General features: G+C 43.3%; 1 protein-coding gene across 1 annotated transcript in view; it reads right to left on the minus strand.

The window, feature by feature from the left end:
* Positions 1 to 22,055, minus strand: part of LOC140738483 (sodium- and chloride-dependent GABA transporter ine-like) — a 73,172-nt gene extending 51,117 nt beyond the window's left edge. The window contains exons 1-2 of the mRNA XM_073065809.1: positions 21,639 to 22,055; positions 9,016 to 9,150 (exon numbers count right to left, since the gene is read on the minus strand). Coding sequence (XP_072921910.1) covers positions 9,016 to 9,150; positions 21,639 to 21,855 — 352 coding nt within the window. The 5' untranslated portion in view covers positions 21,856 to 22,055. The remainder of the gene's footprint in view (positions 1 to 9,015; positions 9,151 to 21,638) is intronic.
* Between the last annotated feature and the right edge of the window lie 5,579 nt (positions 22,056 to 27,634).

Raw genomic sequence — 27,634 nt, forward strand, 5'->3', positions numbered from 1 at the left:
TCAAATCACTACCTGTACCTGACTGAAAATCTGGGAAGAGCGTATTAGGCTCTGAAGTTCCAATTGTTTCCAAGTTTGAACAGGCTCTAGAGAATTATTGAGCACTCAGCTTCTGAAAGTGGTATTAATGGGGTATTGCGAGTGGGGGGTGGTAAATGGACAGATGGAGTGGCTGGATAGGTACCAGGTGCTGAATAGTTTGCTGTGTTTCTATTTCTTATGAGCTGACCAAATACAATTAATGGGAAAAAAAAGTATATTCAGCTGAACCTTGTAACGTCACAGGGACAATATCTATCAGTCAATACACAGATGGTGTCACTGGATTTCTACAATTTTCCCCACTGTGGATTGACTTTTCTTTTAAAACGCACCAAGAATTTTACAGGGATCACTTACACCTTCAACTCTCTTCTCTTCAGAGAGAAATGTGCAGACCAGAATTGTGGTACTTCCAATTAAAGCGCTTCTCCATCCTGGATTATTCAACACAACCAGATCAATACCCATCAGCTGGGAGGAAAAGCAGGCTGGAACAGTTTAAAGCAATGTCAAAGGTGAAAGGTACAACTTGATTTCAAATACTGCTCCCTTTAAGTAAATCCAGAAAATAAAACTTCTCCAAACAAAATCCAATTTCAAATGAAGACCAAGCCTGAAGAAATTCTTCTGGTGCCTTTGTTTTTGCCTCCCCATTGCTGGCAGCATCCTTTTATTGGTGTTTAGAGGCTGGAAGTGTAGTGAAATCTGCTCACAAGCAACAGAGTAGTGGTCATCTACATTGCTGTGTGAATGGTGTAATGGTAGAGCAGGACAGACAGAAAGGATCACATCAGCCGAGATTATTTGGTCCTGCACTACCCTTTTCCTGGCCCCGCCGGGCACATACTGAATTAGAATACTTCTGCAAACTTTTAATTTAGTCTCTTTTCTTGGGCTGCTCCGCAGATTTCACTTCAGCACCGCTGGTTCCAAGGTGGCTGGTTGGTGTAGAATCCAGAGATTGGTGGGAATGGGGCAAGTCAGCAGATGGGCAGGAGGCTATCAGCCTGCTGGGTAGTGCTCCCCATTCAGTTTACACTGGATTGAGAACTACCATCACTTGATTCTGGATTCCTTCCTCACTGAGTGGTCACAGGAAGGAAATATTAGTCATTTTCCAGGCAGTTTTGTGAACTAATTCCCCCTTCCACCCAACAATCGTTTGCCTTCAGAAGAGCAAAAGCCCATTTTGGGAGATGGGCACCAGGAATGCCACTGTGACCACTAAAGACAAGTGAAAATAACTAGGGCCTCTGTGCTGGACAGGGGAAAGATGTCAACCTTGGCTCATCCTGCCAGAGAATGGAAGATTTTTCAGAGAAAATGCCAGAGCTACCTCTGCAGTGCTTGCCTATCATTCTGAAGTATCTGTAGAATGGTGGGGATCTGTGAAAATGGATGCTGTATTCTTCATGATGGATGAAATGGCCTGTGCTGTTCTATGTCCCAGTCAGGTGACCAAGCAGTTTGAAAAACTCAAACAAATAAATAGAGGGGTAGCTCAAGTGGAGCAGCCTGTGGAAAGTGACCAGCAAGTTGGTGGGCCAGTGAAGGAGTGGAGATTTGAGGCTTCGACGAGAAGAGGCTGAGGACGAGCTTCACTCCAAGTGAGGTAAGGCAGGGTAAGTTCCTTTCAAAGGAGAAAGTTTCAAAAGTTGAGGCAAGTATTGGGTAGGTCATGGCAGCTGAGATCGGCCCAGTGGTTTGTTCATCCTGCAGCATGTGGGAAATCAGGGATACTTCCAGTGTCCCTGACGACCATGTGTGCAGGAAGTGTGTCCAACTGCAGCTTCTGGCAGACCGCATTGAGCGTCTGGAGCTGCAATTGGATTCATACTGGAGCATCTGCGATGCTGAGAAAGTCGTGAATAGCACATTCAGTGAGTTGGCCACACTGCAGGTAAAGGCTACACAGGCAGAAAGGGAAGAGGTGGCCACTGGACAGCGTAGCAGTAGGCAGGTAGTGCAGGAGTCCCCTGAGGTAATCTCCCTCCTAAACAGATATACTGTTTTGGATACTGTTGGGGGAGATGTCTCATCAGGGGAAGGCAGCAGCAACCGAGTTCATTGCACCATGGGTGGCTCTGCGGCACAGGAGGGAAGGAAAAGGAGTGGGAGAGCTATAGTGATAGGGGATTCGATTGTAAGGGGAATAGATAGGCGTTTCTGCGGCCACAAACGAGACTCCAGGATGGTATGTTGCCTCCCTGGTGCAAAGATCAAGGATGTCTCTGAGCGGCTGCAGGACATTCAGGAGTGGGAGGGTGAACAGCCAGTGGTTGTGGTGCACATAGGTACCAACGATATAGGTAAAAAACGGGATGAGGTCCTACAAGGTGAATTTAGGGAGTTAGGAGATAAACTAAAAAGTAGGACCACAAAGGTAATAATCTCTGGATTACTACCAGTGCCACATGCTAGTCAGAGTAGAAATTGGAGGATATTTCAGTTGAATACGTGGCTTGAAAAATGGTGCAAGAGGGAGGGATTCAAATTTCTGGGGCATTGGAACCAGTTCTGGGGGAGGTGGGACCAGTATAAACAGGACGGTCTGCATCTGGGCTGGACTGGAACCAATGTCCTGGGGGAGTGTTTGCTACTGCTGTTCAGGAGGATTTAAACTAATGTGGCAGGAGGATGGGAACAAGTGCAGAGAGACAGAGGGGTGTAAAATGAGGGTAGAAGCAAAAAGTAGTAAGGTGAAAAGTAAAAGTGGCAGGCAGGCAAATCCAGGGCAAAAAGCAAAAAGAGCCACTTTTCAACATGATTGTACAAGGGCTAAGAGTGTTGTAAAAACAAGCCTGAAGGCTTTGTGTGTCAATGCGAGGAGCATTCGTAACAAGGTGGATGAATTGAATGTGCAGATAGTTATTAATGAATATGATATAGTTGGGATCCCAGAGACATGGCTCAAGGATGGGAGCTCAACATCCAGGGATATTCAACATTCAGGATGGATAGACAGGAAAGAAAAGGAGGTGGGGTAGCATTGCTGGTTAGAGAGGAGATTAACGCAATAGAAAGGAAGGACATTAGCCTGGAGGATGTGGAATCGATATGGGTAGAGCTGCATAACACTAAGGGGCAGAAAACGCTGGTGGGAGTTGTGTACAGGCCACCTGACAGTAGTAGTGAGGTTGGGGATGGCATTAAACAGGAAATTAGAAATGCATGCAATAAAGGAACAGTAGTTATAATGGGTGACTTCAATCTACATATAGACTGGGTGAACCAAATTGGTAAGGGTGCTGAGGAAGAGGATTTCTTGGAATGTATGTGGGATGGTTTTCTGAACCAACGTGTCGAGGAACCAACTAGAGAGCAGGCCATTCTAGATTGGGTATTGAGCAATGAGGAAGGGTTAGTTAGCAATCTTGTCGTGTGAGGCCCCTTGGGTAAAAGTGACCATAATATGGTGGAATTCTTCATTAAGATGGAGAATGACATAGTTAATTCAGAAACAAAGGTTCTGAACTTTAAGAAGGGTAACTTTGAAGGTATGAGATGTGAATTAGCTATGATAGACCGGCAAATGATACTTAAAGGGTTGACGGTGGATATGCAATGGCAAGCATTTAAAGATCGCATGGATGAACTACAATTGTTCATCCCAGTTTGGCAAAAGAATAAACCAGGGAAGGTAGTGCACCCGTGGCTGACAAGGGAAATTAGGGATAGTATCAAGTCCAAAGAAGAAACATATAAATTAGCAAAAAAAAGCGGCACACCTGAGGACTGGGAGAAATTCAGAGACCAGCAGAGGAGGACAAAGGGCTTAATTAGGAAAGGGAAAAAAGATTATGAGAGAAAGCTGGCAGGGAACATAAAAACTGACTGTAAAAGCTTTTATAGATACATGAAAAGAAAAAGATTGGTCAAGACAAATGTAGGTCCTTTACAGTCAGAAACAGGAGAATTGATCATAGGGAACAAAGACATGGCAGACCAATTGAATAACTACTTTGGTTCTGTCTTCACTAAGGAGGACATAAATAATCTTCTGGAAATAGTAAGGGACCGAGGGTCTAGTGAGATGGAGGAACTGAGGGAAATACATGTTAGTAGGGAGGTGGTGTTAGGTAAATTGAAGGGATTAAAGGCAGATAAATACCCAGGGCCAGATGGTCTGCATCTCAGAGTGCTTAAGGAAGTAGCCCAAGAAATAGTGGATGCATTAGTGATAATTTTTCAAAACTCCTTAGATTCTGGATTAGTTCCTGAGGATTGGAGGGCGGCTAATGTAACCCCACTTTTTAAAAAAGGAGGGAGAGAGAAACCAGGGAATTATAGACCGGTGAGTCTGACATCGGTGGTGGGGAAAATGCTAGAGTCGGTTATCAAAGATGTGATAACAGCACATTTGGAAAGAGGTGAAATCTTCAGACAAAGTCAGCAAGGATTTGTGAAAGGAAAATCATCTCTGACGAATCTTATAGAATTTTTTGAAGATGTAACTAGTAGAGTGGATAGGGGAGAGCAAGTGGATGTGGAATATTTAGATTTTCAAAAGGCTTTTGATAAGGTCCCACACAGGAGATTAGTGTGCAAACGTAAGGCACACGGTATTGGGGGTATGGTATTGATGTGGATAGAGAATTGGTTGGCAGACAGGAAGCAAAGAGTGGGAGTAAACGGGACCTTTTCAGAATGGCAGGCAGTGACTAGTGGGGTACCGCAAGGCTCAGTGCTGGGACCCCAGTTGTTTACAATATATATTAATGATTTAGATGAGGGAATTAAATGCAGCATCTCCAAGTTTGCGGATGACACGAAGCTGGGCGGCGGTGTTAGCTGTGAGGAGTATGCTAAGAGGATGCAGGGCGACTTGGATAGGTTAGGTGAGTTGGCAAATTCATGGCAGATACAATTTAATGTGGATAAATGTGAGGTTATCCACTTTGGTTGCAAGAACAGGAAAACAGGTTATTATCTGAACGGTGGCCGATTAGGAAAAGGGGAGATGCAACGAGACCTGGGTGTCATTGTACACCAGTCATTGAAAGTGGGCATGTAGGTACAGCAGGCGGTGAAAAAGGCAAATGGTATGTTGGTATTCATAGCAAAAGGATTTGAGTACAGGAGCAGGGAGGTTCTACTGCAGTTCTACAAGGCCTTGATGAGACCACACCTAGAGTATTGTGTGCAGTTTTGGTCCCCTAATCTGAGGAAAGACATTCTTGCCATAGAGGGAGTACAGAGAAGGTTCACCAGATTCCTGGGATGGCAGGACTTTCATATGAAGAAAGACTGGATCGACTAGGCTTATACTCACTGGAATTTAGAAGACTGAGGGGGGATCTTATTGAAACGTATAAAATTCTAAAGGGATTGGACAGGCTAGATGCAGGAAGATTGTTTCTGATGTTGGGAAAGTCCAGAACGAGGGGTCACAGTTTAAGGATAAAGGGGAAGCCTTTTAGGACCAAGATGAGGAGGAACTTCTTCACACAGAGAGTGGTGAATCTGTGGAATTCTCTGCCACAGGAAACAGTTGAGGCCAGTTCATTGGCTATATTTAAGAGGAAGTTAGATATGACCCTTGTGGCTAAAGGGATCAGGGGGTATGGAGAGAAAGCAGGTACAGGGTTCTGAGTTGGATGATCAGCCATGATCATACTGAATGGCGGTGCAGGCTCGAAGGGCCGAATGGCCTACTCCTGCACCTATTTTCTATGTTTCTATGTTTCATGAAGTGGATAAGATGGAGAACAGTGGAACATTTCTTTAAAAAAATCTGTTGGACCACAGTCTTTCAGTTAACAGTCAAAAGGTTTAGAGATGTGAAAATAGGAGTAGTGGTTGGTGCTGATCTTTTGATTCTATTTTGAGCTTCAGTGAAATTCAAATCTACCAACTCTGTGGAGTCTATACTATGATCTAAAAAGCAGGTCTTCCAAGTCACTGGGAGGAGGCAGTAGATGAGAATCCTGGTGATAACATTCCCTGTTGTAGACAGAAGGCCCCTCTTAGATTTGTCTCCATTTTAAAAAAGACAGATATGATTCGATCCCTGGAATGCCCGCACTTGGATGAAGAGGTCATGGAATTCTCCACCTATGCTTCTAAGAAGCAAATTCATCTCTTATGCAGCTGAATATAAATGGTATCAGTGTCAGACTAAGCACTTCACATGAACAAACAGGGTGTTAGCTATAACAAGGTTGCTGTATTTGTACTAACAAGCAAGTCTTACTATGGCCAAAAGGCATTTTTGTTGGGTTTTTTTGGCGTAAAAATGTGTATAATTTGTTGTACTGTGGGGGGGAGGGCCACTAGTACGTCTCTAACAAAAGAGGCAGAAGGCACTCCCTCCTGCAGGTCACCCTTGGGCAATGTGCAGCACTGCTTGTTTCATTTATTCATTTGCAGGGTGTGGGCTTTGCCTGCTAAGTCAGCATTTACTGCCCATCCATAGTTGCCCTTGAGGAAGTAAGTGGCAATGAGCTGTCTTCTTAAACTGCTGCAGGCCCTGAGGTGTAGGTACACCCACAGTACTATTAGGGAGGGGATTCCATGATTTTGACCCAGCGACAATGAAGGAACGGCGATATGTTTCCAAGTCAGGATGGTGAGTGCCTTGGAGGGGTGTTCCCAGGTATCTGCTATCCTCATCCTTCTAGCCGGTGCTGGTCATGGTTCTTGCCACCCCCCTCCCAAATTCAGGGTCACATGAAGCCATGGGAGCAGGTGGTGGATGGTTGTATGAGCAGCTGGTGCACATCACAAGTCCTGGTTATGCAACCACTGACGCCAGGTAGACGATCTCTGAAGAGTGTTGATAATGGTTGGGGTCACCCATCTTGTAAAGACACTGCCCAGAAGGCAATGGCAAACTGCTTCTGTAGAAAAATTTACCAAGAACAATCATAGTCGTGATCACCCACATCATAAAACATGGCACATAATGATGAGCAAAAGTCCCAGGTCAAGACTTTTGCGTAGTACTGTATGCCTGCAGGTCCCATGTCAAGTCATGGCATGTCCTCCTAGACCACAGGGGAAGTTGCCCAAATGCCACACGAGCTGGTGCTCAGCTGCATAGAATTAGAATCAGGTTCATTATTGCTGACATATGTTGCAAAATGTGTTATTTTGAAGCACAAGAACAGTGCATATTAAAATTATAAGTTACAATAATATAAAAATAGCGCAAAGTAGTGAGTAGTGTTCATGGATCATTCAGAAATCGGAAGGCAAAGCGGAAGGAGCTGTTCCTAAAACTTCAAGTTCACATCTTCAGCCCCTGCATCTCTTCTGATGGCAGTAATGAGAAAGGTCCATCCCTCATGGCAAGGCTACTTAATGATGGACACTACCTTGAGATATTGCCTTTTGTAGATGTCCTTTATGGTGGGGAGGCTGATGTCCACAGAACTGGTCGAGTCTTCAACCTTTGCAGCTTTTTCCCGATCCTGTACATTGGCACCTCTATAGCAGATATTGAAGCAACCAGCAAGATTAATCTCCATGTTACATCTGCAGAAATTAGCTCGAGTCTATGGTGACTTACCAAAATCTTCACCAAATTCTGAGCACTGTCATTACATCAATATGTTCCACTCAGGATAGATCTTTTGAGATGTTGACACCCAGGAACTTGGAAGGCGACAGCTTCAAGGTCATGACAGCTGACTAAAGCAGTTTTCCTAATTTGCTCTGCCGGAAGCGGCATCTACTGCTTTGTTCTTTGAACTGGGGTGAGAAAATGTCCTGGTGCCTGGGTGATGACACCAGAGCAACCTACATCTGTTGCCCCAGGGGGCCTAGAATTTCTAGTCCTGAACCTCAAAGCAATGAGTAATTGCAGTTACCATGGGATAGGTTTTAGCTAACTACTGGACAGGCTTTCAGAGCAATGTCTTGGTCCTATGGCAGAAGTCTAAGACAGATAAAGACTAGGCTTTGCTGAATAGATGCTAAAAACATACAAGTAGTTAAGAGTTTATAAAGGGACCTAGACCAGCTTGGAAAGTAGTTCAAGGAATGGCAGATGGAATTTGTTGCAGACAGGAGAGAGGCATTGCAAGTTAAATTAGGGCAAAGCTTGTACCTGAAAGTAGAGGCACAGGAAGACAGAGAGACTGTTTGGTATACTGGTCTCCATCAGTCTGGGTATTAAGTATGTCAGGGATATTATGTTGCAGCTGCACAAGATATGGGCACAAGACAAAGGAAATGGGATCAGCTCAAGTTTAAAAAACAGGTCAGCATGGAGAAGTTGGGCCAAATGGCCTATTTCAATGTGGTGCAATTCTAAATGAACACATGCGGTGGAATGTCATGGCAGGGTTTCCCAACCTGGGGTCCACAGACCCCTCTGTTAACAGTAGAGATAGATGGCATAAAGATGGTTGGGAACCCATGTTAGAATTTACAGAAAAACACCTGGAGTCTGGCCATAAACTGCAAAGGAATTACACCACTTAGGATTGACTAAAAGTGTCATTAAGCCGAGAGCACAAGATTAAAGTGTGTTGATGCTCAGAGTTCTACTAGGAAAGAACTAAGCAGCTTTATCCTCAAACTTTAGCCAGGAAGAATGCAAGTGTTCCATTAATGGAGCAAGTCACTGCAAAACCCCATCAACCTTATGCTAACCAGCTCCTGTGGCAAAATAACCAAGTTGCTCCCTGGTTCAATATGTCAAATTACAAATGATGGCTCAGTGATTTGGTGGCACAAGGGACTCGCTGCAAGAGCAAATTATTGAAAATAATGTTGACCAGATCAGTTATGAATAAATGATTTTAAAAAATCATTGACAAGGTATCAGCTGGCTGAGCAGTTGAGCTCACTCCCTCTGAACACATTTGGAACCTTTTATACTGAAGGAGGCTTCAAAATACTTCATGGAATCAGCTGTCAGAAGAGAGTGTGCATAACTCTACAAATAAGACTGAACCACGGTTCACAATTTGACTTTTAGTCCAACTGAGGAGTTTCAGTGATCTGCAGTAATAATTATCTACAAACCTTTCAGAAGAGGGCAGAGTTTAGCCAAGGCATGCACAGGTCCCATACTTGTATACTGTCCAATAGTGTATTCCAGGAGGAGCAGTGGGATTCCACACAGCAAGATCATAACCAGATATGGGATGATGAAGGCACCTGTCAGACAAAAAAAATAAAATCATAATGAATAATAAGAGGAACATTCTTCTCATACAGTGTACAAATTCATCTTGAATTATCTTTGGATATTATAGGATGGGGGAAAAAGAAAAAAAAAGCCAACTAGACTTCAAGTCTGCCTTGTTATTTAACAGGGTCACAACTGAGCTAATTTCAGTCTTGTTTCTTCAGTCCTGGCAGCTCCCTACAACCCTGACCTCACCTGTAGATAAAAGCCCAAAACCCTGCTCATCTCACCCGTGATTACAAGTTGAATTGTTATTCAGCCATACACATGCATACAGCTAAATGAAACAGCATTCCTCTGGGAGCAAGCTGCAAAAACACAGTAGCAGCAGTCATACACAACACATCGTTACGATAGCAGGGACACATCCTAGGCTCATCAACACAAATGAGACATTTCATTGTGCGTCTCATTGTGATAAATAAAACTCAAGAATCTTGACATTCTAACAGTAATTATTACCCTCCCCTATAATCTTTTCATAAAACACAATTGGCCAGAATTAAAACAGCCTGTTCATTAATTCCATGATGCAATGCTCCAAGACTGTCTCAAATGCCCAAAGGTAACATTGAACCAAGGTGACGGGTAGTCTACACATCTAGGCAAATCATTTTAGTATGGTTTAAGATGGTGCTGTGACTTCTGGCTAGAGGATAACAAAACAACCAAATGTGTTCACCACTTTTTCTGGCAAATGATCATCGTAAGTGTGTTGCCTTTATGGCATTTGTTTAGTTTATAATATTTTCGCTTTAGTAATTCGTTTGTTAGCATTTTTTAGTTAAAGTTAGGATTGTTTAAAGTAAATTCGTTGTCTGTGATATATCGCGGCATGCGATGACGTCACATCCGATTTCGCCGCGTCTTGTGGGAAAATACCGGTTTGGAGAAACGGGAAGGAGGGGGCTCACATGTGCAAGATCAGCGCAAGAAAAGTTGTCTTTCTACGCATTAGAAACATAGTGAAGCAACGCCGTAAGTTCATGAGATAATCGATATGTTGAATTAAAATGTTAACGCTGATTCTGTTAAAAGTAATGACGGTTGATAAGGTTTATGTTTTCGTTAGTTAAAGAGTTTCGGATAGTTTGCGTTGAAGTGTATTTAAAGCAGTCAATGGCGTAGGTAGATTCTGACTGCTGCATTTTAATGTAATGTAGTTGTTGTAGTTTACTTTTACAAGTATTTACGATGTAAATGTGATATCAAGAAGGAAACAAATACTGTACAAATTTTGTATTGTTTTATCAACAGTTTTCACCATACGTTAATGTAGAAGAGTGAACAGTAAACGGTTAATCTTACTGCGATCCTGTTTTCATTGACTACGGTTTATCTCGGTGTTTAGTTCAACGTTCTCTTACACCTGAGCAAGAACACTATAGTAAGCAATAGTCTGCAGTTTCCCTTTAGACTTGGAGGCAGTTTGATGTGGCAGAGCCGAAGCAGCCGGCCCCATTGCCAAGAGTGAGGAAGACCAAGGTTCAATCAATTTAAGCACTGTGTCAAATCAGAAAGGTCAGGTACGGGCCAGATCGAGGCAGCTGGGTCCAGGCCCCAGAGCACATCAAGGCAACAGAACCTAATGTTTGGACAATGATTTAAGCACCAGACCAGATTGAAAAAGTCAGGATGTTGGGGCCAGAGGAGAGGGACATGCTGGTACAGCTCGGTGCTCCACGATGTTTCAACTCTGCACTCAACTCAGACTCTTTGGGAAGTTCAGTTCAGAATTGAATTGAATTGACTATTTCTTACATCCTTCACCTGCATGAGGAGTAAAATACTTTACATCTAAATGTGCAATCATAGTAATTTATAATAGATAGAACAATCAGTGTAATATAGAGTACCCTCAAATTCAGCACAAGTTCATCAGTCTGATGGCCTGATGGAAGAAGCTGTTCCAGAGGCTGTTGGACTGGCTTATGCTGAAGTACCATTTCCTGGATGGTAGCAGCTGGAATAGATTGCAGTTGGGGTGACTCGGGTCCCCAATGATCTTTCGGGCCCTTTTTACACACCCGCCCTTGTAAATGTCCTGAATCATGGGAAGTTCACAACTACAGATGCGCTGGGCTGTCCGTACCATTCCAGCAATTTCATACAGTTATTATTTGAATTACTTTTTTTCCCTTGCACATTAGGTGTTTGATGGTGTTTTTTTTTTAAAAAATGGGTTCTTTTGGGTTTTTTTGTTTTGTAGCTGCTTGTTAGTAAATGAATCTCAATATTAATTTACTTCGAAATTAAAGTCACCCGTGAATATTCAAGTACAAGTACATATTCAAGTCAATAGCAAATCTGTAATCTCCCAGGTTTGCTGCTCTCAGCATACTGTAGACCAGCAGTTCCCAACCTGGGATCCAGACTTCTGTTAATGGTAGGAGCCCAGGGCATTAAAAAAAAGTTAGGACCCCTGTGTAAACTATTCCTACCAGTGGCTCAGTTCCCTGCCTGTCATTTCCATCAGAAATAGACAGAAAACACCAATACTCACTGGATTTGGCAGCATCTGGAGAGACACTAAATTTGATGTTGGATCCAATATCATACCCACTTACTCTTTATTGGCAAGCTCCTCGAGGGTCAGTTTGCAAAGCATCCTGGTAACACTGTATGCCAGCAGATTGCTTTCCCAGCATGCTATTCACCACTGCAGTTATCTTGCCTCTAACCAAGGGGAACGTTAAAACACAACCTTTCCTATCAGCTCTATACAGTCACAGGCTCAAGTGAAAACAAAGAAAAACTGATGATATATGACCTGAAGTTTGGTTCCATTCCATTTTCCAGCCATCTTAAACAGAATCTCCCTCCCCCACCCTGACAACAACATAGAATCTCCCCCAACAAAGTTTTATCTTTAGATTCAATTATTCCATGCTTGAATAACTGGACTCCCGTGTCAAGTTGCAGTTGGTCCCAAATTTTGCTGCTGCGACTTAAAAAGTATCAACTCTTCAAATTCTTATTCTGCTCTTCACTTCCCACCCAAATGGATCCCAGCTTCCTTAAACATTCCAGGCTACCACCCTCTATTACATCTTCTCTTTTATGTAGTAGCTCAGGGTGCATTTTGTCTCCACTTTGCACTGTGTCCCATCATTCAGAGTTCCTCATGGTTGTTATACGGCTTCAAAAATTTCCTCAGAAACATCTTTCCGGTCAACACTCCTTTAGAATACCACTTCTTTCCTCGTGCTTCTCACACATATGCACATGACCATTTTTCCCCTCAGCCAAAAATATTAATGGCCACCTCTGGGAGTTTGCTATACACAAGTTAATTGGTATAATTATGAAATGTAGCAATCACCACACTTCACATTTAATTGACTTTTCAAGAAGAAACAATACAATTGAATGATGTAGATGCAAAAAGATTGTGATTCACAATTAAAAACATGGTGTTTTTTTCCCCTCCCCAAGATACATTTAGCTGAAAAAGTTCATGTGCAGTTTTTGTTGCAGGGAGGTTTCAATGATAATTCCCCATTATTGAACAGACACTTTTCCTAAAAAAACACTAAAATTGGGAAAGGTGCAGGACAGTTACCAGAGCATAAGGGGTATAAATTGCAGAAAGTTGAAAAAAAACAGTTGGGTCATTCACGTGTTGAAATAAATAGGAATTCAAATTTCATATTAACAAAGCTTCAAAGGCAAGAGTCCTCCCATTATCATGAAGTGACTTGGACCGGAAAGGTAACTCTCTCCATAGATGTTAGTCAACCTGCTGAATGGCTCCCATGGTTTTCTATTTCATTTCAGATTTCCAGGAACAGCAGTTTTGAGATTTGAATTAATTTACTCAGGAGCCAGCCAGCGGTGTAGCGGCATCCGCACCCGTCTTTGAGCAGAGTTTGAATCCTGCGGGCTCCTTGCACGCCTTCCATGCTGGGTTGAGCATCGAGCTAGCAACTCTGCCTTGTTTAAAAAAAAAACGAGAAAATGCTAAGAAATGGCAAGATGCGCCACAAGAAAGGAACAACTCAGGAGCAGGACGACAATCAAACCCAACGACTGGCTAGCAGTCCAACCTCAACTTCCACACATACACTCAGAGGCTACTTTACCAGGTGCACCTGCTCATTCATACAAATATCTAGCAACTCAATGCACAACAGCAAGCAGACATGGTCAGAGGTTCAGGTGTTCAAATGTAACATCAGAATGGAGGGGTGGGGTGGAACAAATGTGACCCAAATGACTTTGACTTTGTGGAGTAATTATTGATGTTAGAATGGGTAGTTTGAGTAATCTCAAAAACTGCTGATCTCCTTGGAATTTCACACAGGCCAGTCACTAAAGTTTAGAGAGAATGGTGTGAGAAACAAAAAAAAGTCATCCAGTGAGTGACAATTCTGTGGGTGAAGTGACATGTTAATGAGAAAGGCCAGACTGGTTCAAGTTGACAGGAAAGCGACTCATAGTATACAAGAAAGTCAGAAGCTGGAAACCCAAAGCAACTCAAATCACCACGTGTTACAACAGTGGCATCCAGAAGAGCATCTCTGAATGTAAAACACATCAAAGCTTGAAGTGGACGGGCTACAGCAGCAAAAGACCATGAACATACACTCAGTGGCCACGTTAATAGGTATAGGAGACACCTAATAAAATGGCCACCGAGTTTATCTAGGAACGGATTACTCCCCAAAACAAAAGACCAAATCTCAGGAGATTATGATAATCTTTTAAAAATCACTTTGAAAACAGTAATACTGAAACCATTACCCAATGCAGTATAAAAAGCGCATCATCCTTTCTGAATCAGTCTCCCCTTTCACCCACAATCTACATCAAGGGAAACTTTAATATATTCATGCACCATGAATCACAGTTCATTTTGCAAGTCACTGTGGGAGTGGCCATTTCATTACTAACAAAACACATTACACTTGTTCCTGCAGAGATACTCCAATCTTACATGTATTTGTTGGAAAAAGTATGTGAATTTTGTTTTCAATAACTGGTGTGAACCCTCCCCCCTTGTATGGCAATACCTCCCACCAAACATTTCCAGTAACCATTGATCAGTCCTGCACATCGGCTTTGAGGAATTTTAGGCCATTCCTCCTTACAAAACTGCTTCACGTCTGGAATTTTGGTCGGCTTTCTTGCATGAACTTCAGGTCCTTCCACAATGTTTCAGTAGGATTAAGATCAGAACTTTGACTCGGCCACTCCAAAACATGAAATTTCTTCTGCTTTAACCATTCCTGGATAGACTGACTTGTGTGTTTAGGATCACTGTCTTGCTGCTTGAACTGAAGCTGAAGAGAAAGTGGGTCATGGACAGATACACTGACATTTTCCTTTAGAATTTGCTGGTACCATTCAGAATTCATCGTTCCATCAATGATGTCAAGACATCCTGAAGTAGCAGAGCAGGCCCAGACCGTGTCACTGCCACCACCGCGTTTCAGTTGGGATGAGGTTCTTATGCTGGAATGCAATGTTTGCAGAATGCTTCTCATTTAAGCCAAAGATTTCTATTTTTGACTCATCCATCCACTGAACATTCTTCCAAGAGCTTCCTGGCTTATCCATGTGGTCTTTAGCAAACTTTAGATGGGCAGCAATGTTCTTTGTGGGAAGTAGTGGCTTTTTCCTTGCAATCTTGCCTTGCACACCATTGCTTTTCAGTGTTTGCCTGAAGGTTGATTCATGAACATTGATATTAGCCAATGCAAGAGAGGCCTGTAGCTTCTTAGATGTTACCCTGGGGTTCTTTGTGACCTCCTGGAATATTACATGCTCTGCTCTTGGGGTGATTTTTGTTGGTTGACCATTTCTGGTGTCAGCAACAACAGCATTGAATTTCCTCCATTTGTACACTATCTGCCTGACTGTGGATTGCTGGAGCCTAAACTCCTTAGAAAAGGTTTTGTATCTTTTTCCAGCTTGGTCAGCATCAACTTTTGCTCGGAGGTCCTCAAATCTCCTTCGATTGAGGCATGGGACACTTCCAAAACCCCTGTGCGATGAAGATCAGACTTTGATGGCGAAGACCAGGTTTATGTTCTTTAGGACTTGCGTGAAGATCTGATCACATTTTAGGTCACATTTATGCAGAAATAGAGAAAATCCTAAAAAGTTCACAAACTTCCTAGCACCACTGTAATAGACACCAGCAACAAACAATTCAGAGTGCCTCAGCCCTTTCACGGAACGTCTTCCAGAGTAGCACTGCGCCTGCATTTTTTATGATCGCACCAACTTACATAATGCAGGTCCACCTCATCAGCGAGTTGCTTGTTGGTAGCGAAAATGAAGGAGCTGTGCGTCGTGCTGCTGCCTGTGTCAAAAGGACATGTACAATCTAATAGCAAGTAACCATCTAGGCCACTTTTCTTGTGATCACAAGACCCTTTTAGACATTGTTAATGTGGAATGCCACAAGTTTGATTCACTGATTTATTGGCTGAGAGCAGGGGAGCTGCGTGGTCTCGGTCATAGGGAGGATTAGGCCTCAAGCTATGGTTTCACCTATCTACAGCCACCAGGAGAGAGGCGAGCCTACTGTGCTCCACCGGGAGCAGTGTGGTGTTGCATCTAGGCTGGTGACAGAACTGCCACCCCCCTCCTCCACTCCCAGTGCTCACTTGGCAAAAGACAACCTCTGTCTTAGTTGACTGCAGATTTTTGCCACAATTAATGGACTCAGGGCTTTGAGCTGCAGTGTTGACCATTGACAGCTGCCACTGGGGGTGGCCAGGTGCTGACCCCTAGTGTTCATTTGGCAGAAGACAAGCTGCATTGTGGTCAAAAGCAGATCTCTGCAACTCAAGTCTGGACTACTTTTTTTTGCACAGCTGTATCTCACTGATACCTTTGTGCTTGCTATCTTGTCCCTGCTGTGCGCTTTGTGCTGGGTGATTGTAGGTGCTGTGTTCTGCCTCATGGCCCCAGAGAAACACTATCTCATTTGGCTGTATTCATGTATGGTTGAATAACAAACTTGAATTGAGATCCAACCCTTACTAAAATGTCAAACCAGATGTTTGAAATAATGATTTAGCACCATAGTTACAAAGTAGATTATATAAAGCAACTCATCTTGTGCAAAAGAATGTTGCATATTATACTTCCACAAGTCTCTGAATTACAGGTAGTCCCCGAGTTACAAACGCCCGACTTACTGACAACTCGTACTTACGAACTGAGGAAGGAGAACGCCATCCGCCATTTTAAGTTGTTGCCGTTGACACTGTGTTGAGTGTTTAACTTTGTACTTGGCTTAAATTTTTCTTAGTAAGATACACCCTGACCCCACCCCCCTGGTGGCGCAGTGAGATCAGCGTCAGGCTGGAGTTCGATCCAGTGACAGACCACTCCCGTGCCGGGTTGATGTCAATCCAGTGACTCCCGTACCATCCGTGCCGGGTTGATGTCGAGCTCGAAACTTGACCTCGTAAAAAAAAACACTGCCACCTCCAGTTTAAATTCCCACGCGGAATATTGTGGAGGATCAAATACCCAAACCCAGCACAGCCCCCACTTGTCCCATTTAACCTGTCTCAGTGCGGTGGTCCTTAGGACCCAGCGGACTTTGGGAGCTGGAGGAGCTCGGGACCCACCGCCCGCAGTGTTTCTGTTCCGTTGACGGGAAGCGATAGCAATTGAAAATAAAGTGGAAATAATAAAGTGTTTGGAAAGAGGTGAAACGCCACCAGTCATTAGAAAAGCATTAGGCTACAATCCGTCAATGATCGGAATAATTTTAAAGGATAACGGGTAAAGTGAGAATAATGGAGCATGTGAAACACCCTGCCCCGATGAAAGCTACAATTATTACTAAGCAAAGCAGTGGTTTAATTATTGGAATACATACGTTTAAGTGTTTTATATGATAGAAAGGTAAACTATATACTAAGACAAACGTTTGACGAACTGACACTAAATATGTACCGATGTACTTGTTCCGACTTATGTAAAAATCTGACTTAAAGACGGATTCAGGAACGTAACTCGTACGTAGCCCAGGGACTGCCTGTAAGTCCATCTAGTTTTGTGCCAATGATACAACAGTGCATTACATTGTTTCCATAATTACAGTGTAATTGACCAGGCACTAGTATAATCACACAAGATTACAAACATTGAAAGCCAGAAGACCACCAACAACCCCCCACCCCCACCCCACACATGGTGCACGAGGTCGGTTTGCCCATTGTTAATATCACTATTTGATGTACCTCACTTTGCCATCCAATCACAATAAGGTGGACATAGGCCATGTTTTACAAAGTTAGCTAAGAATTGAAATAACTTTAAACAAGCTCTGGTTAAATCAACCCATAATAAGCGTAACAAATGAATACATGACCTTAGAACTCAGTCTGTTGGACCAGTTAGCTCAACAGAAGCAGCCTGAATTCTCCCAGAGAACCAGTATCAGTGGTTCTGCTCTCTCCACTGTGGACCTACCTAAACCCTTCCAAGTCTCTGCACAAGAGGCAGTTGCAGAGTAGGGATCTGTACAGTAGAAGTGGAGTAAGTTGGCTGCCAGCTTACTATGTCGAAAAAGTTTTTCATAAAAAGCAACAACCACTCATTACACAGTCTAAAATAACATCTGGCATGATTGAGATTGCAAGCCCTGCACAGTGCCCTCTATGGGATTTGAGTGAACATTACAAGCATCTGTGCATCTCTAAATATAAAGATCAAAGTTACATAGATTGAATAAAATCTGCAAAAACAAATTAAAATACGTAACATTAAATTGAGACCAGAAAGCAGAAAGGCAAGCCTGCAGAAATTCACTAAGGTGTCAACAGCTGCAATGCTAGACTAGATCTTCTTGAGATAGCAAGATCTCTAGTTGACTTTTTTTTGGGGGGGGGAGGATGGTGTTTCAGGAATTGGATACTCACAATCCAATTGGTTCACAATGTATCACTAGGTCATTAAGGCGTGGGCAGATTAAATTATAAATTTACCTAAAACTTGGCCCCTCCACCCTTCCTCCACACTGTCGAAGGAAAGCAGCATCCAAAGATCCTCACCACCCAGGCCATGCTCTTTTCCCACAGCAGTCATCAGGTAGAAGGTACAAGTGCCTCAGGACTCACCACCAGGTTCAAGAACAGTTACAACCCTCAACCATCAGGCTCTTGAACTAGAGGATAACGACATTCATCTATTGAAATGTTCCCACAAACAATTTTTGCCCTTTAAGGTTTCTATCTTGTTATTTCATGTTCTTATTATTTATTGCTATTTATTTATATTTCCAGAGTTTGGCACATTTACTATTCTACAGATCTGCTGAGTATGCCTGCAGGAAAAGGAATCTCAGGGTTGTATGTGGTGACATGCATGTACCCCAATAAATTTATTTTGAACTTTTCTTGTATCAGTTCATGTTGCCTTCCTCCCAATCCCAGCCCTCCCACTTTGCAGCACCTGTTTTCAGCCACCCAATACCAGTTGCAGCCTCGTTTAATTCCTGGTATCACATTTCTCTAACCCACTAATTTGTTATTAAAATGAGATTCTGTAGCTGCTGGAATTCAGAGCAATACACACAAAATGCTGGAGGAACTCAACATGTCAGGCAGCGTTTACAGAAATGAATAGGTATTTAAGTTGTCTCAAAAAGGATCTAGTGCTTTCCTGGCGATTATGACGAATAACTCTTCTCGGGTTTTCAGCTGGGTACAGGTATTGTTACGTACCCCGTAACTGGGTGTCTGACCAGCAGAGAAAGAAGAATCCGTTAGAGTCTGGTGGTACCAAACTAAAGGTGTTTATTAGTAAACTACACAATACAATATCAAAAATGCAAATATACATATAAAACAAGTTAGCAGTAATAAACCTAAAAATGTAGGAATAATAATAATCAATAATAAACAAGCTCTATCGATGTCTAGGGGTAAATGAATTGTCATAGAAAAGTATAAAGTTCAGTTCATAAATGCTGAGGTGGTTATGGTTGTTGTACTGAAATCGTTGGAGAGAGAGAGAGCGAGCGAGCGAGATGTAACAGCAACAGCTGCGGCAGGCAAACCTTTTGTGGCTTTCTTAATCCATCGTGTCGTTGTGGCCATTCAGTTATGACCCCTCTGGTCTTCAGCTAGACCGTTCGTCTGTGGTGGACTCGTCACTCTGGCATGAGTGGACACACACACAAGTCCCCACCGGCCCTGCTGTAACACTGTGAGCTTTACTGACCGATCTCCTGATTCGGTCTCCGAAACCCCCCACCTTTCTGTGGGTTCACAACACTCAGTCAGTGTCCACTGGTGTGTCTGAGGGGTGTCTCCCCAGACCTGTCTTTTATCCCTACTAATGGGGTCTCCGCTATCCATCAACTCTGAATGACTGTGTCCATCACATCAGACCACTCCTGCTATCTCCTGAGGAATGTTAACGAGCAAAGTAAAGTCCTTGTAGTGGAAGATAAATAATCCAGGAAGAGTCAAAATACAGTAAACCAACAGTCTCTCTCCCCCTCTTATCTGTAGCAGATGTTCTTGCCTGGGCTTTATCTCTCTCCCTCATGAGCAGCATAACAACAGCAATAGTTCGCAGTTCTCAGAAGGGGGGTTGGGAATGGTTAACTCTGCACCCCATTGTCCATCAGGTCTGTTCATCACTCATAACAGTATCGATTTTAATTGATGTTTCGATGGCAAACTCTCATCTTCATTACGGAAGATGCCTGAGCATGTCTAGTCTAGTTGTCCCTCCCAATCGGTTAGTCCTCATCCAACAGGTGTATTTTCCACAGAATGAGGACCTTCGTTAGGTAGATACTTATGCACCACAATTCTTTTTTTGGACAGCATTTCAAACAACATGCCTCATGATACAGAATACCTACAAAAACCCCTCCATTTTGGAGTAATTCACTAGCTGAACTCCACCGCTCCCAACACCATTGCTTTCCTTTGGCACAACCCCTTGTGGTTTAAGTGCTGATAAAGTCCGATCTGGAGGGACAACTCTCCCTCAACTGCCTAGTTCTCTTAGAGCAGAACTCAAAGTAATTTATATCAAAGTGTGTCAGAAATGCAATCTAGAGATTCATTTTCTTCTGGGCATACTCAATAAATCTATAGACTAAGCTCCATAACAGAATCAATGAAAGGCTGTAGCAACCAGTGTGCAAAAGACAACTATAAACTGGAAGTGATAATATTAAGAGATCATCAACAGATGAGATGAAGAGTCCTTGAAAGTGAGTCAATTGGTTGTGGGAATGTTACAATGATGGAGCAAGTGAAAGTTAACTCATGAAAACTGCCTTAGCTATTTAGTTAACTTGCTGACAATTGAATGTTTCCAGTACTATTGCATGCAGCATTCAGAAATCAAGATTAAATCAAAGTAAATACAAAGTCTGGACATCTGACATTTATCAGAGTGTGGAAAGGATTGTTAGTTATTTGCCTGTTTTCTGTCAAGTTTTAAATTCTGGTGGATATTGTCCCATGATCAGGCTAGCTTTTTTAAAATTTTGTTGAGACAAGTGCAGAATAAGCCCTTCAAGCCACGCCACCCAGCAATCCCCTAGCCTAATCATGGTACGATTTACAATGACCATTTGTGGAACGCTGGGCAGCGTGGTTCAAAGGGCCAGAAGGGACTGGACCTCAATAAATAAATGCCCAGCTCATCTGCTACCAGAGTCAGTTATAGCGCCATTAAACACCTGCTCGTGTTCATTTTCCATTATTATTGAAGCATTCAGCATTGCCCTACCAAGTATGGGCAGCTTTAACCATTTTGTCAATCTTCCAGATTGATAAAACAGAAAAACAAAGCTGGAACAGTTCAAAGCTTTTGAGTTAGATACAACATATAAAAATTTTAAACCCTGCCGTTTCCCTGGTGGCCTTATTTACATAAGGCCTTCTTCCATACACCCTCCAAAGCACAAACATCTATCTCGTGGTTAGTCTCTACCCTGATAAACCAACTCAAGGCTCTTCAGATGAGGTTATTAAACAAAATTTGACATGCTCATTGTAAAGAGATACTGGAGGAAATATCTAGAAAAGGCTAGTTTTTAAGGAGAAGGAGAGGATGGGAGAGAGAACGATCGTGTATCTAATTCAAGGAAGACCACGAGGCCAGAATTGGAGGAGAGCAGATGGCCTGGAGGTCTGCGAAAGGCCGGAACATAAAGAGTCGGCCAGTTCATCCCCCCGCCCCCACCGCACCGCTTTCAACCCCACGTACACATGGTTGGTTCAACTCCCAGCCACTTTAGTGATTGCTTCTTTGATACTAGTCATCACAATACGGTGGATGAATTTCTATTGGTGTTCGTGTATTTTCTAATTTATAGGCAAAATCTACTTAGTCACTGCCCGGGGTGTGTGTTGCTCTGAATTTCCAGCATCTGCAGATTTTCTCATCTTTTGGATCACAGACTGTACCTCTGACCCAAAGGCCTCCGACCCGGCCCTTCAGCCCGCAGCGCCGTGCTTACCTCCGCCACTCCTGTAACACAGATAGGGGAATCGCCAGATGTTGCCCAGTCCCACCGCATAGCCGACACAGGCCAGCGTGAACTCCAGCCGGCGGCCCCAGGTCTCCCTGCCCCGGCGCAGCAGCCGGGGTTTGATGCCCGAAGTCTCGGCTCCCCACTCGCTCTCCACATCGACCGGCAGCGGCTCCTCTCCGGTGATCTGCGCCCCGACCCCCATGCCTGCGTTTGCTCGCTCGCTGTGTGCTATAACCGCTTGCTGAGCCTTTTATTCATCGATCGCCTCGTTCAGCTCCTCCCACGGCTCCCATCACCTTCCAATGCCCTCCTCAGAAATCCTCCGATCGCAATCCATACTTAGAGCTAGTCAGTTATCGCTTTCCGCTCACTGACTAACTCCACCCCTCCCTCCAAAAGGCGGGCGCCGGTACGGGTGCAGCCGATTAGATCATGTGTGAGTTCTTCAAAGCGTTTCCCCGTACCGCTGAGCTCAACGTTATGTAAAACATTATTTTATAACATTACATTACATAACGGATGTTATGTAAAATCGGCAGGCCGGGGGCAAGGGAAGTGACAGTGATGTGGGATTTCTGTAGAAAGGAGATTGTGGGTGCTGGAATTTAGGGGAAACTCGCAGGTGTGCCCAACCCTTTTTAATCCACATGGAGCAATACCATTAAGCAAGGGTCCGTGGACCCCAGGTTGGGAACCCCTGACAGGGACCCAGGAGGTCAGGCAGCATCTGGGGGGATGGGGCAGAACCGGACAGTGCAGGTTTCAGGCTGAAGACCACACACCTGAATGAGTCCAGAGGCTAGTAGTAACGGGGTGGCCCGAAGGTCCGCCTTCTGCGCGGGAAGATTTTATGACTGCAGCTAACATCGCAGGTAGAAGGCCCTTGGTTCTGAGGGCGCTCGACCTGAAACTACGCAAGCCCGCATCCGGATGAGGTTTCTGCTTGTGTTGGTTTGGTCCGTGATCGGAAAAAAACACACCAGCCTCTCTGGAAATGATAACCACCACGCCCCCATTTAGGCATCAAAGTCACCCAAGACTAATAATTACTACAAGTGGGGAGAGGAAACTAACTTCGTCTTTCGTAGGAGCAAGCTATGTACAGACTTTACAATTTAATACTATGGGAGTTTGTTGGTCTGTAGGGGCGTCCATAAACAGGATGGTTGTAACCACGGAATAGCCTATAATCCGGCTTTCTAACTCCGGGTACTGCTGGGCACTGGACTGTCAACCCGAGTTCTGAATCACTTCACACGACTTTAACTTGCACCAAGGCAGCTGCCCAAAGTGCAGTAATATTCTCGTGAGAAGGAAATCTCTGGTGGGTGCCTAGTCTGGCTGGCTTGTAGCTCCAGGTCCATGAACTGAGGCAATCAGAACTGGAGTAATAAAACTGACAACTGGTGAATGCTTTAGAAAAATCAGGTGGGCTAGACAGGCAACTGCACAGCTTGGGGCCATGAATCTGAAAACACTGCAGTGAATGGAGCCCTGGAGAGAACAGGAGTCTAGAACTTGAGTGCAAAGATCTAGAAGGGTTCTAAGGTTGAGTCCTTGGAGGGATTTTAAAAGCAACACACACAAAATGCTGGAGGAACTCTGATGAGGCAGCATCTATGGAAAAGAGTAAACAGCCGAGACCCTTCTTCAGGACTGGAGAAAAAAAGACGAGGAGTGAGAGTAAGAAGGTGGGGGAGGGGAGGAAGAAACACAAGGTGACAGGATTTTAAAAGCTAAGGATGAGAACCTTAAACATTAATGGGCGAGTAAGAATGTTGAGGATTTTCTTTTCCTTGTGTTAATTTTACTTCTGATTTCCAGCCTCTTGTTTCAATCCCTTTCCTTTGTCATAATGCCACAATGTCTGGTTAATGAATCATTTTCCCTCGCCTGATCAAAGACCCTGGCAATTCAGCATTCTGCATTGTTGTTGTTTCTCTCAGTGCGTTGTGGCACATCAGCAACCTTCCCGTTTCTTTAGCATTTGTCTGTTCTTGTTCTGCAAGGCCAGGTTGCTAGATCGATGTTCAACCCAGCACACAAGGAGCTGGCTGGATTCGATCCCGGGACTACTCGCCTCAAAGATCGGTGCGGCTGGCTAATTCCGCATCAAATTTCCTCTTATCCCTGCTCAAAGTACAATGAACTCGATGCAGCGGATGTCTAATCTGATACTTATTAAGCTAGCTGATCTTTCTTGCACTTGTCCTGATCTTCAATTATTTAAGGACTCCAGGATGCTCATGTGTGGAGAGTAGCAGCTCTTTTGTTTAACCAATCAAAGGTCACATCCTTCACCAGGATACTGGAAATAAAACAAAAACGAACAGCAACAGACCTTCCTTGCTTGCTTTGTCATTCAGATTAGGAAATGAATGTATTTACCACTCAGTGACTCAGCACATTTCTCTTCTAGGCAACAGCACAAAAGCCTGTGTACCATAAAGCATTTCATAGATTATCAACAAGATAGGTAAACCACTTTTTAAATTTATCGTTCTGTTTTACATTACAGAATCATATTTTTCTTGCCTTGTCCTCTTGTGATTTAGATTGCCTTATTCTGCAATACAGAATTATTTCTAATAATTCCTTGGTGGAGAGTTTTTATGAATTAAAATGAGTATTTCTGTACATATCTGTACAATGACATGTTTCACTATTTGTTTCCTTTACATTTGATCGATCTATCTGAATCTGAATCGATATGCAGATGGGCCATCTAGAGAAGGGGTAAAATTCGATCTCTTCTTGGGAAACAAAACGCGGACAAACTACTTGAAGTGTTAGTGGGGGAGCGTTTTAAGATCAGTGACCATGACTCTATTAGTTTTAAGCTTGCTGATGAGACTACTGTTGTAGGCTGGATCAAAGGTGGTGATGAATCAGCATATACGAGGGAGATTGAAAATCTTGCTGAGTCATTCCACAACAACAACCTCTCACTCAATGTCAGCAAGACCAAGGAGCTGATTATTGACTCAGGAGGAGGAAACCAGAGGTCCACGAGCCAGTCCTCATCGGAGGATCAGAGGTGGAGGGAGTCAGCAAATTTAAATTCCTCAGTATTACCATTTCAACAGCTTTATCCTGGGCCCAGCTTGCAAGCACTATTATGAAGAAAACACAGCAATGCCTTTAATCCTTAAAAGTTTGCGAAGGTTCGGCATGTCATCTAATTCTTTGACAAACCTCGATTATATGTGCAGTGGAAAATACATTGAGTGGTCACATCACAGCTTGTTATGGAAACACCAAAACCCTTACCCTATCACTGCACTGTTTTCACAACCTATGGACTCTTCATCTCATGTTTTTGATATTTACTGTTTATTTATTTGTTATTATTGTTTCTTTTTGCCTCTGTGTTTGCAGTTTGTTGTCTTTTGCACATTGGTTGTTTGTCCATCCTATTGGGAACAGACTTTCCATGATTCTATGTTGGTTCTTGGATTAACTGAGTATGGCCACAAGAAAACGAATCTGTTGTTGTAAGTGGTGACATTTATGTACATTGATAACAAAATTACTTTGAATTTTGAATTCTGGAAAAGATTAGGACTGACTGATCCATATGTTAAAGTCCCAACCAGGGTTAAGGTACTAGATAAGAACTTTCAAAAGTTGATTGTGGCTGGTTTTACAGGTGGCAAGTGGGAGGCTTTTAAAAGTAAGTCAGCGGGAGCTCTTGTTTTCGTTGGAGTGAAGGACAAGGGTGTCGGGAGTAGGGAACTCTGGTGACAAGAGGTATTAGGTCAAAAACGAGAAGGAGGTTTATGTTGTATCGGCAGCTGGGATAAAGTGAGTAGTAGAGGGGGTGCACGAGTACCAGAGGGCGGTCAGCAGGGGAAGGAAAAGAGATATAGAAACATAGAAAATAGGTGCAGGAGTAGGCCATTCGGCCCTTCGAGCCTGCACCGCCATTCATAATGATCATGGCTGATATCCAACTCAGAACCCTGTACCTGCTTTCTCTCCATACCCCCTGATCCCTTTAGCCACAAGGGCCATATCTAACTCCCTCTTAAATATAGCCAATGAACTGGCCTCAACTGTTTCCTGTGGCAGAGAATTCCACAGATTCACCACTCTCTGTGTGAAGAAGTTTCTCCTCATCTTGGTCCTAAAAGGCTTCCCCTTTATCCTTAAACTGTGACCCCTCGTTCTGGACTTCCCCAACATTGGGAACAACCTTTCTGCATCTAGCCTGTCCAATCCCTTTAGAATTTTATATGTTTCAATAAGATCCCCCCTCAATCTTCAAAATTCCAGTGAGTATAAGTCCAGTCGATCTAGTCTTTCTTCATATGAAAGTCCTGCCATCCCAGGAATCAATCTGGTGAACCTTATTTGTACTCCCTCTATGGCAAGAATGTCTTTCCTCAGATCAGGGGACCAAAACTGCACACAATACTCTAGGTGTGGTCTCATCAAGTCCTTGTACAACTGCAGTAGAACCTCCCTGCTCCTGTACTCAAATCCTCTTGCTATGAATGCCAACATACCATTTGCCTTTTTCACCGCCTGCTGTACCTGCATGCCCACCTTCAATGACTGGTGTACAATGACACCCAGGTCTCGTTGCATCTCCCCTTTTCCTAATCGGCCACCGTTCAGATAATAATCTGTTTTCCTGTTCTTGCAACCAAAGTGGATAACCTCACATTTATCCACATTAAATTGCATCTGCCATGAATTTGTCCACTCACCTAACCTATCCAAGTCACCCTGCATCCTCTTAGCATCCTCCTCACAGCTAACACCGCCGCCCAGCTTCATGTCATCCGCAAACTTGGAGATGCTGCATTTAATTCCCTCGTCTAAATCATTAATGTATATTGTAAACAACTGGGGTCCCAGCACTCAGCCTTGCGGTACCCCACTAGTCACTGCCTGCCATTCTGAAAAGGTCCCGTTTACTCCCACTCTTTGCTTCCTGTCTGCCAACCAATTCTCTATCCACATCAATACCATACCCCCAGTACCGTGTGCTTTAAGTTTGCACACTAATCTCCTGTGTGGGACCTTGTCAAAAGCCTTTTGAAAATCCAAATATACCACATCCACTCTACTAGTTACATCCTCAAAAAATTCTATAAGATTCGTCAGACATGATTTTCCTTTCACAAATCCATGCTGACTTTGTCCGATGATTTCACCGCTTTCCAAATGTGCTGTTATCACATCTTTGATAACAGACTCTAGCATTTTCCCCACCACCGATGTCAGACTCACCGGTCTATAATTCCCCGGTTTCTCTCTCCCTCCTTTTTTAAAAAGTGGGGTTACATTAGCCACCCTCCAATCCTCAGGAACTAATCCAGAATCTAAAAAGTTTTGAAAAATTATCACTAATGCATCCACTATCTCTTGGGCTACTTCCTTAAGCACTCTGGGATGCAGACCATCTGACCCTGGGGATTTATCTGCCTTTAATCCCTTCAATTTACCTAACACCACTTCCCTACTAACATGTATTTCCCTCAGTTCCTCCATCTCACTAGACCCTTGGTCCCCTACTATTTCCGGAGGATTATTTATGGCCTCCTTAGTGAAGACAGAACCAAAGTAGTTATTCAATTGGTCTGCCATGTCCTTGCTCCCTATGATCAATTCACCTGTTTCTGACTGTAAGGGACCTACATTTGTCTTAACCAATCTTTTTCTTTTCACATATCTATAAAAGCTTTTACAGTCAGCTTTTATGTTCCCTGCCAGCTTTCTCTCATAATCTTTTTTCCCTTTCCTAAAAAAAATGAGATAGATTAGAAAGATAAAGAGAATCCAATGAAGTTCCAAAAGTATATTAAGTGCAAAAGAGTATCTAGGGAGAGAATAGGATCCTTTAAAGATCAGTGAGTCCAACTATGGATTGAACCACAGAGGTGGACAAAATCTTAAATAAATCTCTCTCATCTATATTTATTGTGGAGAAGGTATGACTGCTGGGGAACTTGGGCAACTTGGAATGACTATCT

This window comes from Hemitrygon akajei, chromosome 14 (genome assembly GCF_048418815.1).
Source record: "Hemitrygon akajei chromosome 14, sHemAka1.3, whole genome shotgun sequence".
Taxonomy (NCBI): domain Eukaryota; kingdom Metazoa; phylum Chordata; class Chondrichthyes; order Myliobatiformes; family Dasyatidae; genus Hemitrygon; species Hemitrygon akajei.